The sequence below is a fragment of the Hetaerina americana genome, unplaced genomic scaffold (genome assembly GCF_022747635.1).
Source record: "Hetaerina americana unplaced genomic scaffold, ioHetAmer1.1.p SCAF_109, whole genome shotgun sequence".
Taxonomy (NCBI): domain Eukaryota; kingdom Metazoa; phylum Arthropoda; class Insecta; order Odonata; family Calopterygidae; genus Hetaerina; species Hetaerina americana.
The window spans coordinates 1,063,255-1,079,420 of record NW_027286170.1 but is presented as its reverse complement, the minus strand read 5'-3'; the positions used below and the strand labels follow the sequence as shown (position 1 = coordinate 1,079,420).

Here is a 16,166-nt window from a genome sequence, read left to right as displayed (position 1 = left end):
CTTGATCATCTGCAAACCTAACTGATTCTATGAATTCTCCACAGATTCATTACTATGTCCAGTTCTTCCCATGCCACTCCCTCCAAACATGGGACTGAAAAAATGTGAGATAACAGGCAACCCTATATCTCCGCATCTTCCTAAAACTGCCATCCAGTTTCTCTATCCATCATACACACCTGAGCAGTCTGAGACATGTACAGGCTGCAGATAAGTTTCCTTATCTCTCCTATATTTTCTAATACACTCATTAATTATATCATTTCTAGTTAACCCAAAACATTGGAGGGACAGTTGTTTGATTGAAACAAGATCAAGGTGTATTGATATTTACTCACCTGTATGTTTCAATTGTTGTTTCATCATCACCTTTTTGCCAGTAAAATCCTGTCATAGGATACCCCTTCACTAAACAAGAAAGAGTTACTTCCTTCCCCTCGTTTTCCCTTGCACCATTCGCTTCAAGAATTTCAGCAAACACTGAAAAGAAAATAAATAGCTGTAACATGAACATGCAACTTTTGGTATTGTGGAGTAGATAGTGGCTCAGCGTCTTAAAGCCTTCATAATTGATAATTTTGACAGAGCAGATCTCCATAAAATATAACCTAAAAACCAATACCTAAATAAAAATCTTCATTATTAGCTAATTTTGCTGTGATTGAACAATATGGAGGAAGTACACAGTAAACTTTTCAGTCAAATATGAAAAAAATTTATTTCAAGGTATATACATAAGTTCATAATTTTTACCTATGATTATTTTGCATTATGATCTACTTAAACATCACAGTCACAGAAATGCGCTTTACCTTCCACACTAACTGGAAAAGTCTCTGTTACATTTTCAGTGAGGCTGTTATCAGATGCATGACAGGTATAGTTCCCAGAGTCTTCATAGCTTGCACAGGAAATATGGAGTGATGATTTGACTACATCTCCAATTGTTTCATTGTTAAATATGTACCTGAAATCAGCAAAAATATAAATGGTTATCAATAAAAACTAATGGAGTAAGACTGAATTGATATAAAAAAGAATATTAAAGGGAAGTATAAGATAAATACAGGTAAAAAAACTAAGTAGGCATGAACCATTAATCAGGTTTCCAAGGGGTTCCAGTGACCACATATAAGCCCTTACAATGCACGAAAACATAAATTCTTAATTTGGATAAAACACATACACCAGTGATTTGTTAGATACTGGAGTACATGGATGGTATAATTTACAACAAGAGGCTCCACTAACTACAATTGAATGTCAACATTTATGGTAGAAAATGTTAACACTCAATGATGACACACGACAAATCAGTTGCTTTTAGAGCTAATCATCTCTCTATAACAATTTAAACAATCGTTCAAGTGGGAAAATTAATTTTAATACATAATAAAAGCAGCTATTACTGACATATATAATCACAACATTCAAGTAATCATTTCAAACATCACCTTTTATCATTAATTATGTTTCTCCCATCAATTTCCCACCAAATAATGGAGTCAATCGGAGCCACTTTGCAAACAAGTGTTACATTTTCACACTCTGAAAAATCATTTTTCTCCAATGGAATGCTCGTGATTACAGTCTTCGGTTGGTCTGAAAAGATAGTGTGAGGTGAGAAAACCACGTTAGTAATAATATTTTTGGCGATTCATGACACAATCAGGTACCTTGAGATAATTTAAATAGGAAAAACCCACAACAAATGAAATATGTTACATGTAAACAATATTCGTTACTATTCAAATATAAAGCACTATTTTTTCCATGAAAAATATTTCTTACACCCAGGAAAAGCATTATTCAAGTGTCATTCACATGCATGGACTTGGTTCAACCTCAATTCAAATTAATTAATAATATATTCATTGGATTTACAAAATCTTCAGCCACGGTCATTTATTCAGAAATCAGATGAAATCATGACAAAATCAATTATTAACAAGCCCTTAAAAACTCGAGTGTAACATTTATCGACTTGAACAAGATAACCTCGTAGGCGTCATCATTATGTCCCACCGGTGAATACTGCATGACAAACTTTCCAAGAAAGTTAAATGCCCATTGTGTATAGGGTTGAAAAGCAGATACAATAATGTACCAAAACAATACCGTAAATGCTTGAAAACGACAGAGGTTTAGAGGAAAATATGATTCATTTAAAAAAGAATCGCGAATGTTTGTCTACACAGCTACCTAAATTACCCCATAATCATCAAATGCTCGGCACTTATATATTTAAATTGCCAATATTAGATACAAGTTTCATTCAAAAATTATCTATTACAATGGATTGAATAGGTGAACATGGTTGATATAGCCAATTATTCATACATACATGAATAACTGTCTAATTGGACACCATGTACAGCGAGTGAAGTATTGTAAGAACCTCAGAAGTGAAACGAACAGATTACAGTAACATTCAAACCAAGAAGTCATACTTAAATAACAGTATCAACAAAACAATGAGTGCAACCCGTCATTCCACTCAGAAAAAAACGGGTAAATTTACGGAAAATCAGTCAACAACTACACAGTAATCCATGAAATTTAACCGCTTGCACAAGTTTAGTTGACAACCAGCCAACAACGTTTTATAGACATTTGTTTACACCACTGAGGTAAATACGACATCCTACAAAACTGAGGAAAAACCGCGTGAAAACTAATAAAATCTATAATCTGGAACTAACCTGCAGCAAAATGTAACTGTACCATAAAACATGACAGAAAGATGAAAACCAAAAGTTTGTTCGGCATCTGGGCTTGGCTTCCCATCATGGCGACCAACCGGTAACTATGGTGGAAATTAATTTATTTAGAGTTGACAGGACGTTATGCCGTCATGACACATGGCCGAGAGACCCCTCCTTCACAGAAAGACGCTAGAAACATAATATATACAACTATATGTCAACAAAACGTATCCCTCCACTCAGCTGTCCCTAGTTATTACCGTTATATAACCTCCCAGAAATGTCTCATTCGAGCTGTTACGAGAAACTTTCGATTTTTCGTGAAGTCGATCGCTGCTTGTCGATCCGTTCACAATCAATCGCTAGCTCATGAAAATTCCCGAACGGGTAAATATTGTGCATGGGTTAAGTGTTAAAGTTGGAGTTCGTGAGGATCAGGAGTAACATAAAAATATTCTTTGGGAAATAAACTCGATATGCCAATGCTTGAAGAGACATGAAGGCAATGCGTAGAGATTCGCTCATGGTTTTTAACTTCCTAATTTCCTCCACCTTACATAAGTGACATTAGAAAAAGAGGATATTTTGTGCAAATAAAGCTTATGGATTAAGTCTAAGGTATTAGGTGCAGCAACCTGCCATAACCGTCGACATTTCTTATTCGTTCGTTTCCATCAATCTTAATGTGTAAATACTATGTTTCAAAATAATGTTTCACCGTTCAGAAAAGAATGTAACGTAAATTGGCCATATTAATAGATGTCTATTTAAGATGATGGCATTATGGGACCTTCTCCGCTTTTCTTCATCCCCTTCCTTAATATCTGAAATATGTTGATGAGCAAACAAGTTATGTAGCACGTAGCTACGCGTAATGCTCGTGAAATGTCGTGGGGTTGCTTCTTTATTAGATGTGTTGCTCCATGACTAGTCCAGTAAATTTTAGTAGATTTCTATATGTTAAGGTAAATATTTCATAAATGAGCAATAATGTATATATTCTTGCCGAAAACTACTTGCTCACTATTAGCTTGAGTTAGTATCTACAATTAATTGAATTCATTCTAATTTAATCGACTCCGATCTTTAAATTGACTGTTGGAAAAATTAAGCCCAACCCCATAAGGCCAAAGAATAAAATATTTACCTTGAACACCGCATTAAATGATTTTAAAGTATCATAAAATTCTAATCCATAAAAGTGTCTTGTGCATGATTCAACATGTAAAAAGATAGAGATGCTCTTAATTATATTAAATATAGGTCAACTAAAAATATTGAAATACCCTTCCTTTTATTTGTCTTCAACATCATCATATTTTCTCTTCAATGTATAAAATAGGGTTTTTTGGTGTTCAATATTTTCAAATAGTATGATGGGTATGATTAGATGTTCATTCAGGGTATGTGTTTAAGGTAGGTTTTAGACGTTCCCTAATGCCTACCTACTCCAAAGTATCACGAGAGCTTCCTCTTTCAACTCCTCAAAAACTATTTGTCATGCAAGTGCCTTTTCTCTTTATCTTGTTTAATGTCAAAATTACATCCTTCCTTGTAGCATCCCAATCCATATACACTTATTCAAGGTGAGGTGTAACCATTGCAAAATGAGGCCATTCTTCCACTTATTCCTTTGAATTATCTCCACTACATTTGATGATCCCAAGTTTGTTCAATGCAGTTCCATAGATGTCTTGCTTATTTCCACTGTGTTATATCCTTCTGAAAGTGCTGTAGTTATGGGCACATAGCACAACTTCTCCGTATCTGAAGGATATGGATAACCCAGAAAAGAGCTGTTTTTTGCATTTCCTCTGGAGACAATCTTTCATTGTTGCATTCAGAGGAGGATGGCTGCTTTTCCTTTTTGCTTCAGCTTAAGTAAAGAGTAATCTTTATCTTTTCCTAGTTAGACCTCATTTAGAATATGCAGCAGGTATGAGTGATCTTTGTAAAGTTGAATTGATTGTGGAATTAGGTTGAGTGCAGCATATAGGAGTTTGATTTGCAAAACATGGTTCTGATAAGCTTAGTTGCATATCTAGATTATTAAAAGAACTGGGTTGGGAATCAGTCTCTGCGTGGAGATTAAATAATAGACCCTTGAATTCAAATGATAGCAGATTAGTTTAGCATTCATGTTGGAAATATATTATTAGACCATCTTACAGAGGATATGGGCAATGGGGAAGCACCTGATGTTGTTGAGTGCCAGTCATTTACCAGTAAAAAATCTGTTCTTCACGCAATAGGGTTCATGTATTATACATTGTATTATCAGAAATGCACATTCATCAGATTAAAAAAAACCCCGTTCTGCATATTATGTAGTATTACTAAGTGACTTTAAATTTTTCCATTCTGAAAGGAATTATGTCCCAATCTCTGCCAAATACTCTCAGAAATAATCTTAAACTTAATAAGGAAGTTTGAGCAGGTGTACATTACTTATGACTCCAGGAGGAAATCTTTTCTCTTAGGTTAATGAGGGACTACATAATTTTCATCTTGGTCATCACTATTGCTCTGACTACAACCTTCAATTGGTTCATGAATAGCATCTTTCTCAGAAGATTGGGCATGTGAGCATATTAAAACACCATTAATCTTTATTATGTAGAAAACTGAAAAGAATTGGATGAAACTAAATAAATTGTAGCATTTTTATATTTAGGTCTTTCCTGCACAAATGCAAGGATACACAAATTTGAATTATAATGAAATGACATATGCTATGATTTATAACAAATGATACTATAATGGTTTTATCAGATAAAATGATGCATTCAGAATGGGCACATTATCTTCTCGTCACTGCCAAAATTCCATGAAGTTGTTTCTTCCCAAAAGTAAAACAACTATATGTAAAATCATGACATTATATATATATATATATTGCTTAAAAAATAATTATTTGAGAATACATAGGAAATTTGCTGTGAAACGAAGTTTCTGGTGCAACATGCACAGGTATTGGGTGAGAATGTATTGGCCTAAGTATCAAATGGCTATTTTTCCACTTGCAAAGGGTTGAAAATTGCAATTTTTATTATCAAGTTGAAAAAAAAGTAATGGGATGCAACATTTTTATATCAGTTTAATACAAAACTCCTTATTCTTGTTTATACCATCCATAGATGAGACTCTGTTTTCTTCAATGCTGTAATAGTTTGAACTGTTTGTGCGTTTTTTTGTATTGTTCCTTAATGGGAGTGAAAATAGAAGCCATCTTTAACCCTTCGGTATTCATTTCACAAAAAAATCCATAAACCCTCATATTGGGCCATTCAAACCCAGACTGTCCTTAAATTTAGCGATCTGAAACTAGATTTACTATTGCATCTATCATATATTACGGCTTTACTCATTTCATAAACGATAAGGAATACAGAAGAAAGTTCTTCAGCTTTCTATTTTTTCCCGTTTGTGTAGATGACTAGAAAGACTACATCATTTAATGTAGATTATTATTACTATTGTAATTCTACCATTTGATAGATAGGCTTGGATAGCCTATCTATATAGATAGCTTTGGATAGGCAAAGACTACCAGCTAAAAATCTACTAAAAACTGCCAATAATAATTTACTTGTCCCTAGTAACAAAACACAAGCTCATCCAATACTCTAATAAACCATTCTTAAATTCTGCATAGGTACTTCCTTCCTCCCTACTTTCCATTCAATATATATTTGTTTACCCTACCTCTTTGCTTCCTTACATTAATTTCTCCTCTATCACAGTCTGCTACATTCTATCGCCAATTAAATTACTCTGTATCTACCACCCACTTCCTTTGGATTAATGCCAACCATCTCCTCTTCTCCCCAGCCATATGTAACCCATCCTTGTTTGCTTTCCTTTCTGTCAAATTCACCTTTCCATCTTTCTCCAAGTCAAGAGCATCCAATCCACATTTAAGATGTTTTTAAAACCAGACTCAAACAAAATTTTCTCTAGTCTTTTCTTAGCATCCTTACCCAGCATCTAGATCATCTACTCTCTCCTCTTTTTGAAATATTTACTATCTTTTTTTATTTTTAATTCTTCAATCAATGCAATGCAATTCTTCTTCTTATGTCACCATCTAGTCTTGGTTCATTTCTTTATATTTACATAATTTGTGGACACATCTGTAAAATTAAACAGTTAAATTGAAGTAGAACTAGTATTTAACCCAAAACAGGTGCATAGTTATTTTGAGGATAATATTCACACAACTCTGTCTTTTGTTTGCTTTTATGTGAGTGGTAATCATAAAGTACAGTGTACGATTTAGCATTTGGTGATGTTTGGTAATTTTTAATCATTACTTTTTCAATATAGCATATACTTAGAATACCTATTTCATGAAATTACTACTGGAAAACTCAATTTTATCTGGGTGGTAATATATTTTTTCCAATAAAGTAAGATTGGACTCATTGGTTTTTGTCTGGAATGTTTGTCCACTAATTAAGGATCATTAAAAGCAATATTATAAGTTTAAGGCACCATTGCTTTTTTCGGTATATATTTTTATCAGAAAATTATCAATTTATGAATTTTTTCTCACCAAGTAATGTATCACTGACATAACAAATCAGTATGAGGAAAATGAATACATTTATGTGAGCTACACTATTAGCTATATAAAGAACAAATTTTCAGAATTTTTCATTCATTAAATGTTGACTGATGAATGGAATACTGAATGTGCTGCTACTGCATTGTGGTGTCTGAAATGCAAATGCCTGTATTTCAGAAATAGTTACATTAATGAGGGAAAATGTTTAGTTTCTGTCATCCTCATTGAATGTTAGAGCTACAGAAAAGTTAATGAAATACCCCATCTGGCATTTTAATTTGGATAGAGAAGGTGAAGTGGACAGAAAGGAAAACAAATGAGAAGCTGCTAGGTATGGGGGGGGGGGGGAGGAGAGGGAATTGTTGGGAGAAATCATGAGGAGAAAGGAAAAATGGATGCAAATCATTTTCATCGCCAGTGAGACGTTGAAGACCGTGATAAAGGGGAGAATTTTAGGCTAGCGAGGAAGGGGCAGGAATAGGGTAGGGATGTTGGATGGAATGAAGGGAAAAGGAGGTTTATGGAGATGAACAGGGACTTAGTTGTAGAATATGGGGCAGTGTTTTGCTAGGAGAGACAAGAGAAATACTTGATTGTTGAGTCCATCCAAAACCTACATTAATTGGTAAATTTCCTATAGTAATAATGCATGTAGAGGAAATGTGGCATGGGAAAAACTTAATAAATGGGTTAAAGTTATTTAGTATTTTACAATATCTATTTGGTTTTTAATGGTCAAGCATCACTTAGCCAGTCAGCCAAAGCCTTAGATCACAGCTGAACATATCAGAAAATCAATTTGATATGGATGGTAGGAGAAGCAATTTAAACATAACAGAGGCAATGAGGGTTACAAGAAAAAAGACTTAGTTAAATATTAATATGGATAACAATAATATGCCAGACCCGAGTGAGAAGAGAAAGTACAAAACTTCAGTATCCTTATTTATCACCTTATAAATGAGATGAATGATGAGATCAGTGACTACCAGACATTCCACTGCCTCAAATGGCATAGTCACTGGTGATGATCGGAAATCTACGGGATGGCCTTCAGTTTGGGAGAGACTACTTTTGTCTGTGTCCATTCCACATGAAGTTGCTCATCATTATCCAAAAACTATCGGTATAAGATTTTTTTTGATAAGTGGGAACTTAATGACTTTGTCAAAAGTAGGGAAATCAAAGATTAGATCCAAAACTGGTAAATAGCAAATTTTTAAACATGGGGTAATTGGTGTCCCTATTGCAAAAATTTGGCAATTTGACATTTGTGAAACAAAACATGACCCTCAATTTTAGGGAAATCATTCACCTTCATTTTGGAAGAGGGGAATCACTCCCTGAAGGAACCACCTCAAAGAAAATCTGCCACTGAAAGGGATTGCACAAAGGGAAAGAAAATATATTGGCTCACTCTCAGTATGACTGAATTACATGATACTCTAGTCCATTTCCCACTGCAAACACAGCTAACATTTTGAAGAAATTAGATTTTAATACAGAAGTGTATCAAAACCCTAAAAGCAAATTAAGGAAAACCTAATAATGCATAGTCATTTTCATTAGGTTTTTTACTTAGGTTTATTAGGTTTCATTAGGTTTTAAATTAGGTTTTTAAAAACTGATACCTGGCTTTCTGGCATGGATATGTAACCAAAACGTCCATCTCTAATTTTTGTGAAAAATATCATTTTGTTAAATTTACCAAACAATTATAAAATCAAAATTCACCTCTGAAAAATACAATGAACTGATCACACTATGGATCAAGGCATCGTTGAGTATTAATAACTAATTTCCCTCCATTAGCTAAATAATAAATATATTATGTAGGGATAATGGAGGCAGGAAAAGTGGATGAAGGGCTGCCGGTCAGGCAGCGGGATGTTGAAGACTGTAATTGAGGGGAGAATGTTAGGAAAACGAGGAAAGGGAAGGAACAGGATAGGGATGTTGGACAGGATAGGGATGTTGGACAGGATAGGGATGTTGGACAGGATGAAGGGAGGAAGAAAGTACTCAGAGCTGAAGAGGGGCCTGATGTAGAGTAGGATGTAGTGTTTTGCTAGGGGTCACAAATTATTTAATTCGTAATTAGGTCCATCCAAAAACCTACCTCAACCGGTAGATTACCTAATAATAATATCCAGGGATAATGTTACAGATTATCATGCGATAAGGAATATATCAATAACATTGGCACACTTATGGGTTAAAAGTTGCTGATTTGTAAAATTTAAGGAATGCTTAAAATTACTTTAAATTTCTGGCTCCCTAAAGACCACCTCTATATATATATATATATATATATATATATATATATATATATATATATATATATATATATATATATATATATATATATGTGTGTGTGTGTGTGTGTGTGTGTGTATATATATATTGTATTATAACATATATTGCTTTCGCATAGCTGAATATGTTGCTATCGTTCTAAATTCAAATGTCCTACCTTAATGCAAGAATTTCGCTTTCCTAAGCATTTAATGTAATACACGATGGGGGGAGGTGAGAGGGGTTGAAGTTGCGCAGTGGTCCTTTGATTGCTTGCGTTAAACAACTCAAAACATTTGGCTTTCAAAATTCAAGCAAACCACATTTTTCAGTTCCTACCATTCCGTGCCTTTGATTCGCGCGCAAGGCCAATTTCTACCTATACGAGTACCGAATGGGTAAATCAAGCTGTATCATTAGTAGTAACTGCGATTGACAGCTGAGGACATTTACGCCATCGGGGATAGATGAGCAATTTGGTTTAGGTGGGATGTTCAGGAATTGGGAGAGGGGTGGGGGGAAAGCTGGCGTCGGCATCAGCCCACTCTTAATGAAAGACGCCAAGGGAGTCACACGGTTTATCGTCACATCCGACAGACGATGTTCTCTACTGGAAATGCCCTCTATGTAATGGTACCACTAATGGGAATCGGGATACCACTGAAATACTTTGCCACCACCTGGTTTCGAGCCCGAGTCTACGGGATGGAAACCCAGTACACAAGCCACGGCACCAACCCGATCCCACGCCCCAATTTCCACGCATGCCGAATGGGTCAATTGGGCCAGCTCGTGATTAATTATGGCTCGCGAGCGCCATTTAGAGCGCCAAACCACACATGGCGAGGGACAGAGCGTGTGTATATCGAGCTTGAGGAGAAGATCGGGAATCTAGGTCTGAGCGATGCGTCCAGCCGTGGAGCCAGGCAACGGTAACCACGCTGTTCTGATCAAGAGCGCCCACTGAGTATAAGCATGGAATTGCTTAAGCATGAGGGACGACTCTTCAATTGGGAACGTAGGGGATGGCAAGTTGAGCGTCAGTAGGAGGTGGTGTGGGAATGCCATATTTATGGAACCCAATACATTGACTCCGGTCGCATCGTTTAACATTACCTGGAAAATCGGGAAAAGAATCGGGAATTTCAGAGCGTGGATCAATTCAAAAATATCCAGAGGTAAGTATGCAGGGCATATTAGTTATCATTGCCGGCCATCTACGTTAATTTTCTCTTTAATGTGGAACAAATAAATTCTGCCGCCTCCAGTATACCATGCACGTGCGGGAGCGTGGTTGATGACCTAATATTTGACTTCGCAGCCCGTGCATCTCTTCCCTGTATTATAACATTCCATAATTCCTTATATTAAGAGCTGTAGTTTCCTTCCAATCAATGGGCATTGCAACAAACTTGAAGGCCGGCTAATACTTGTATTGGTTCAAAAAACTGAAATTTCTAATGTCTCACACGCTTAGTTCTTGCCGAAGCGTAAACCCACGTCATTGAGTTTCTACATCCAACCCAATGATCGAGCTACCCATCGCACTAATCAGTGTTAGTCTTGGCCGTAGACTAGACAGTGTTAGGACCAGGGCGTCCAAAATGAAAGCGAATTATGTTCCTAAAATTGGAGGTCTTGCTTTGTTTTAAAATAACAAGTCAAAATTTCGCAACAACACATCCCTGCGGGGAAAAAGTTGCTATTTCCTAGTTTCGCAAGTAATTACTCTGTTGAAGGCAGCTCAATTAATGGTATCAAATCTGTCATGTGGAGTTGACATATAATTTAATGCAATTCCTGAAATGAAGGGTTAAGACAACATATCCAGCTTACTTTTTGGCAACGTTATAGGCCAAATTGATCATCCATGAATTTCATATTTTTCTTAACTACGGCATTCCACACCCGAGGTTTCCTTCCTTTAAATAATGATCGAGTCATTAAATTAAACAGTTCATAGTAGCAAAACTGTTGTGACGCTTAGCAAATATTGTGTGTACACTGGACAAGGTCAATGTGTACGAGGATGGTCCTAGAAGTACACGGCCAGACCTAGATGGCGGTAGTTGTTTGAAAAACGTCACTGTGTTAGAAAGTATGCAATCTATAATGCATTTATTTTTAGTTTGAAGGCGCTAAGTTATTCAGTAGTTGTTTGGCAGCCATCTATAGTGAAAGTTTTCTGTTAATTTGTGAAAAATGGTCATCGTTATGAGATACAATACTTTTATTTGAAAGGCCTCAGCCCAACCAATGAAATATATAATATAACAATATAAAAGCTGAACTGGATTCTACTCTGGGTGAGTCTGCTCCTTCGTTTACAACGGTAGCAGAGTTCCGTGAAATTTGGTATTCACATGCACTTATATTCTCCTTGACTCCATGATCACAAAATTAACCCATTTATGGTGTAGACGGCCAATTGCCAATGAGATGATCACATTTAACTATACCAAGAAACGTTTTCGGGTACCATTTCGAAGATTCTTGGTCAGACGGCAATTCCGCAATCCGCAGAATTCTATATTCGTATGCATTTTTTCGGCTTCATTATAATTTTAATTTTTGCTATTTTTTCGTGAAATTTATTACTATTGGTTGAAGTTTTAATTTTATTTTTTCCATCTTTGGAAGGTAATATCGAGCTTCATATATTTTTTCATTTCTCTCTATATATATCATATAGCTGCATTGTGACCAGATGATACTGATTTAACTTCCTGTTGCTAGCAGTATCTAGGGAAATATGTGACGCAGTAGCAGCAAAAACACCAGTATTTTTCTATTAAGAGCACCTTGTAAAATTCCACATTTGTATTTTACGATATCTTAAGGAAAAATCTCCTGCTTCACGTTGCAAAAAAAATCCCCTATCTGCGAGAGTCGTCATGAAACTTAATATAATGTTTTCTATATAGATACATGGGAGATCCCATAGGTACGCGGCCTGACCCAGAGAAAGGTGGTAGTTGTTTAAAAAATATCACTGTATTAGAAATTCTGCAATTTATAAAGCATATGTTTCAAGTTTGAAGACACCACGTTTTTAGTATTTGTATGGCACCCATCATTAGTGAACGTTTCCAGTGAATTTGTGAAAATGGAGAAAATTGGTCATCGTTATGTGATAAAATACTTTTATTTGAAAGACCTCAGCTCAACCAATATAAAAGCTGAACTCGATTCTACTCTGGGTGAAACTGCTTCTTCGATTACAACAGTAAAATATTGGGTAACAGAGTTTAAACGAAGCCGTACGAGCTGTCAAGACGAGCATCGCGTTGGTCGACAAAATGAGGTGACGACTCCAGAAACGGTGAAGAAAATCCAATAAGTTTTACTGGATGATCGTCAACTGAAAGTGTGCGAGCTAGCAGACATAGTAGGCATTTCAGAAAGTGGGGTACATCGCATTTTAACTGAAAAGTTGAACATGAGAAAGCTGTGTGCAAGATGGGTGCTCACACTCGGGCAAAAGCAGTGTCGTGAAGATATTTCAATTGAGTGTTTAGCAAAATTTCACAGCAACAAAGCAGAATTTTTGTGCCGTTTCATAACCATGGATGGAACGCGGATCCATAACTTCACTCCCGAGACAAAAGAACAATCAAAACAATGAATTCGAAGGGGAGAACCGGCTCCCAAGTAGGCGAAGACCGTTTCATCTGCAGGCAAGTTCATGGCGTCGGTTTTTTAGGATGCGTGTGGGATAATTTTCATTGACTATCTTGAAAAAGGAAACACTATCAACGGCGAGTATTATGCGAAGAAATTTGAGCGAAGAAATCAAGCAAAAGCGGCCGCATTTGGCTAAGAAGAAAGTGTTGTTTCATCAAGAAAATGCACCAGCTCACAACTCAGTTATTGCAATGGTCAAAATTCATGAATTAAAGTTTCAATTGCTACCTCATGCACCCTATTCGCCAGATTTAGCCCTCTCGGATTTTTTTCTGTTCGCAAACTTGAACAAATAGCTCGGTGGTCAAAGATTTTCCAACCGTGAAGAAGTGATGTCGGCAGTTAATAACTATTTTGAGTAATAAGACAGTTCTTATCATAAAAATGCTATCGAACGAAAGGAGATTATGTCGAAAAATAAATAAAGTTTTTCCAAAATGTTTGTCTTTTCTTTGTTGGGTCGGGTACTTCTGGGACTACTTTCGTACTCGTAACTCTAAAAATTTATAATTACTGTGGTTCCTTCTGTGGATAAGTGAATAACCAAAGGGTACCTAGCGCTCATGTACATATTCATGAGAAAATGATGGTAAACCGTTCTTAACCATTCAAGTTTCATAGCTGAACTTCGGTAAGGTTGAATAATATTTAGGTTGAATAATAACTGTGGCATATGTAGCAGTATGATCTTTCAGTAGGCTCTGAGGTGGCTGACACTGCCAAAAATATTATGAGTTGCATTTCCGGTAGAATCAACTTGATAGTATCTTACTTGAAAGTTCCAAGGTGAATTCAGCATCCATCAGAGTGAACAAATAAGTGTCACGAGAACAATTACCGATACATTCGACCTCATTGTTCCGACATGTTCCTCATTACTAAATTATAGGACGCATGTGTCAAACGCTACTTTCGGGGAGTTGTATACCGAGATTTCATTTTTATTTACGGCAGTTCTTAAGGATTTGATAGAGTTTAGCATATAATTACACGTGGTTGTTTTTGTTCAGCGAGATTCCATGTTACGCACTTATGAAGTTATTGTGTGATCCAAAGTTACTAGGTTGATTAAACGCGTGTTTTTCCCGAAAGTTCTTTTAAAATATCCATTCAGTCGAGGAATAATGTAAGATAGAAACCCTCAAAGGTCTTTCAAACTATTTACAAGACATTTTCTAATAATGATGAAAAATAACAAAATAAAACATCTAGCGAAGAAGGCGTGAGCTATTGGCAATGAGTTTGTAAGGTGACGATCACATTGCCTATATTGATTTTTCTTTGAAGCTCTATATCGATATTTCGGTCAACTAGGTGACCATCAAGAGGAGTGCGAACTTGACATTGGGGAAGACAACAATATCGAAGTACTGCCCGCGGTCAAGTGAGTGTGTTCAAGTGGGAGGAGGTGGGGGACTTAGCGGAGGCCGGTTTCTTGGGGCGGGGGAGAGGCAAGAGTTGGAGTGGATGATGAGGGGATGTGGGGGAGACGTGGTGGCTATTGTATTGTGTTTATGTGTTCTTTTAAACTCGAAGACTAATTCAAATAAGAGCCTGTTGATGATTGTTCAAATGTTGACTCGGTCCATGCGTATGAAGGAGCCGTGCAGTGTGTCGTACAAGCTCTCGGTGGCGTCTAGTTTGAAATTTTAGTAGCGTCTAATTAGGGATAAATATGTGAGTGTATTAAGGAAGTTTCGTGCATGTGTTTCGCGATGGCTGATTTTTCAAAACAGCCTTTTTTATAGTGTGCTAAGTGTTCCTTGAACCGGATAATAGCATTACGTTTTGGCTGTCCTTTGTATGATGTGTGACAAGTGTTGCACTTCACTTCGTAAATTCCAGACATTTCTAGTGTGGACGTTTTGTGTTTAGGATTGCCTGGTAAGTTTCGTAGGGTGTTTGGGTTTCTAAAAATGATATCAGTGATCAATATCACACTTCCTTGTTTGAAAATGCAACGGAATTTATTATTGAGTTTGGGTTTAAACGGGGTTGAAAGCAACGTTTTTGGGGTGATTTTTCAATGATGTGTGTTTTGTGTTAATTTTCGAGGTCTATTCTTCCGATTGTTGATCATTTTCTTCATCAACTTAGCTTCGTATCCATCTATTATGGCTGCATTTTTCATACGTTCTAATTATTTTTCGCAGTTCGTTTAGAGCAGTGTTTCCCAAACTTTTTCGAGCCACCGCCCATTTGCACCCATACTCAACGCCCCCCAATCGATAGCTTTAAAATAATTATAAAAATCATGAAACAAAATAACCAAATGAGGAATATAGAAATAATTAATTTAAAAATCATGACTTATCACATGTTTATTTAGAATCCAATACAGCTATAGTTTTCATATCACATTTATGCAAAAGACTTTATACACAACAAAAGGAACTTAAGTGAGAAAACAGTTTTTACATAAAAATAAATTATCACAACAGATAATTTTAAGAAAGCTTTTTTTAGAAGTTTAGACGCCATTTTCTTTACTTAAATTAAGCAATTATATAACATGAACATTTGCAATTTATGAAAAGAGAATAATCAATTATGTTTTGTTAAAATTAGTTAAACAATTAAGTGACTGATCACAATTAAAATTAGTTAAACGATTAATTGACTAATCAATGAAGTGATAACAGTTTTTCATGGTCTAGAAGGCATTTAAGGAGACTCTTTACCATAATTTAATAACATATTTCCATCAAATAAAATTTTAATGGGATGGATGGGTTTGATGACCTGATACCAGTTTTCCAATGTCCGGTTTAATGTCACTTAGCAGGAGTCTTAAATCACCGCATTCATAAACCTGATGTCTGTTTCTCTGCTTGGAAATAAGCTGAATAACTGCGCTAAAACCAAGTTCAATCAAATATGAATTCGGAAGTACAAGAAGGAGATTTTAACCAAAA

General features: G+C 35.9%; 1 protein-coding gene across 1 annotated transcript in view; it reads right to left on the bottom strand.

Moving 5' to 3' along the window:
• Positions 1 to 2,957, bottom strand: part of Ptp69D (Protein tyrosine phosphatase 69D) — a 34,203-nt gene extending 31,246 nt beyond the window's left edge. The window contains exons 1-4 of the mRNA XM_071599183.1: positions 2,703 to 2,957; positions 1,455 to 1,602; positions 813 to 967; positions 339 to 480 (exon numbers count right to left, since the gene is read on the bottom strand). Coding sequence (XP_071455284.1) covers positions 339 to 480; positions 813 to 967; positions 1,455 to 1,602; positions 2,703 to 2,790 — 533 coding nt within the window. The 5' untranslated portion in view covers positions 2,791 to 2,957. The remainder of the gene's footprint in view (positions 1 to 338; positions 481 to 812; positions 968 to 1,454; positions 1,603 to 2,702) is intronic.
• Positions 2,958 to 16,166: the final 13,209 nt, after the last annotated feature.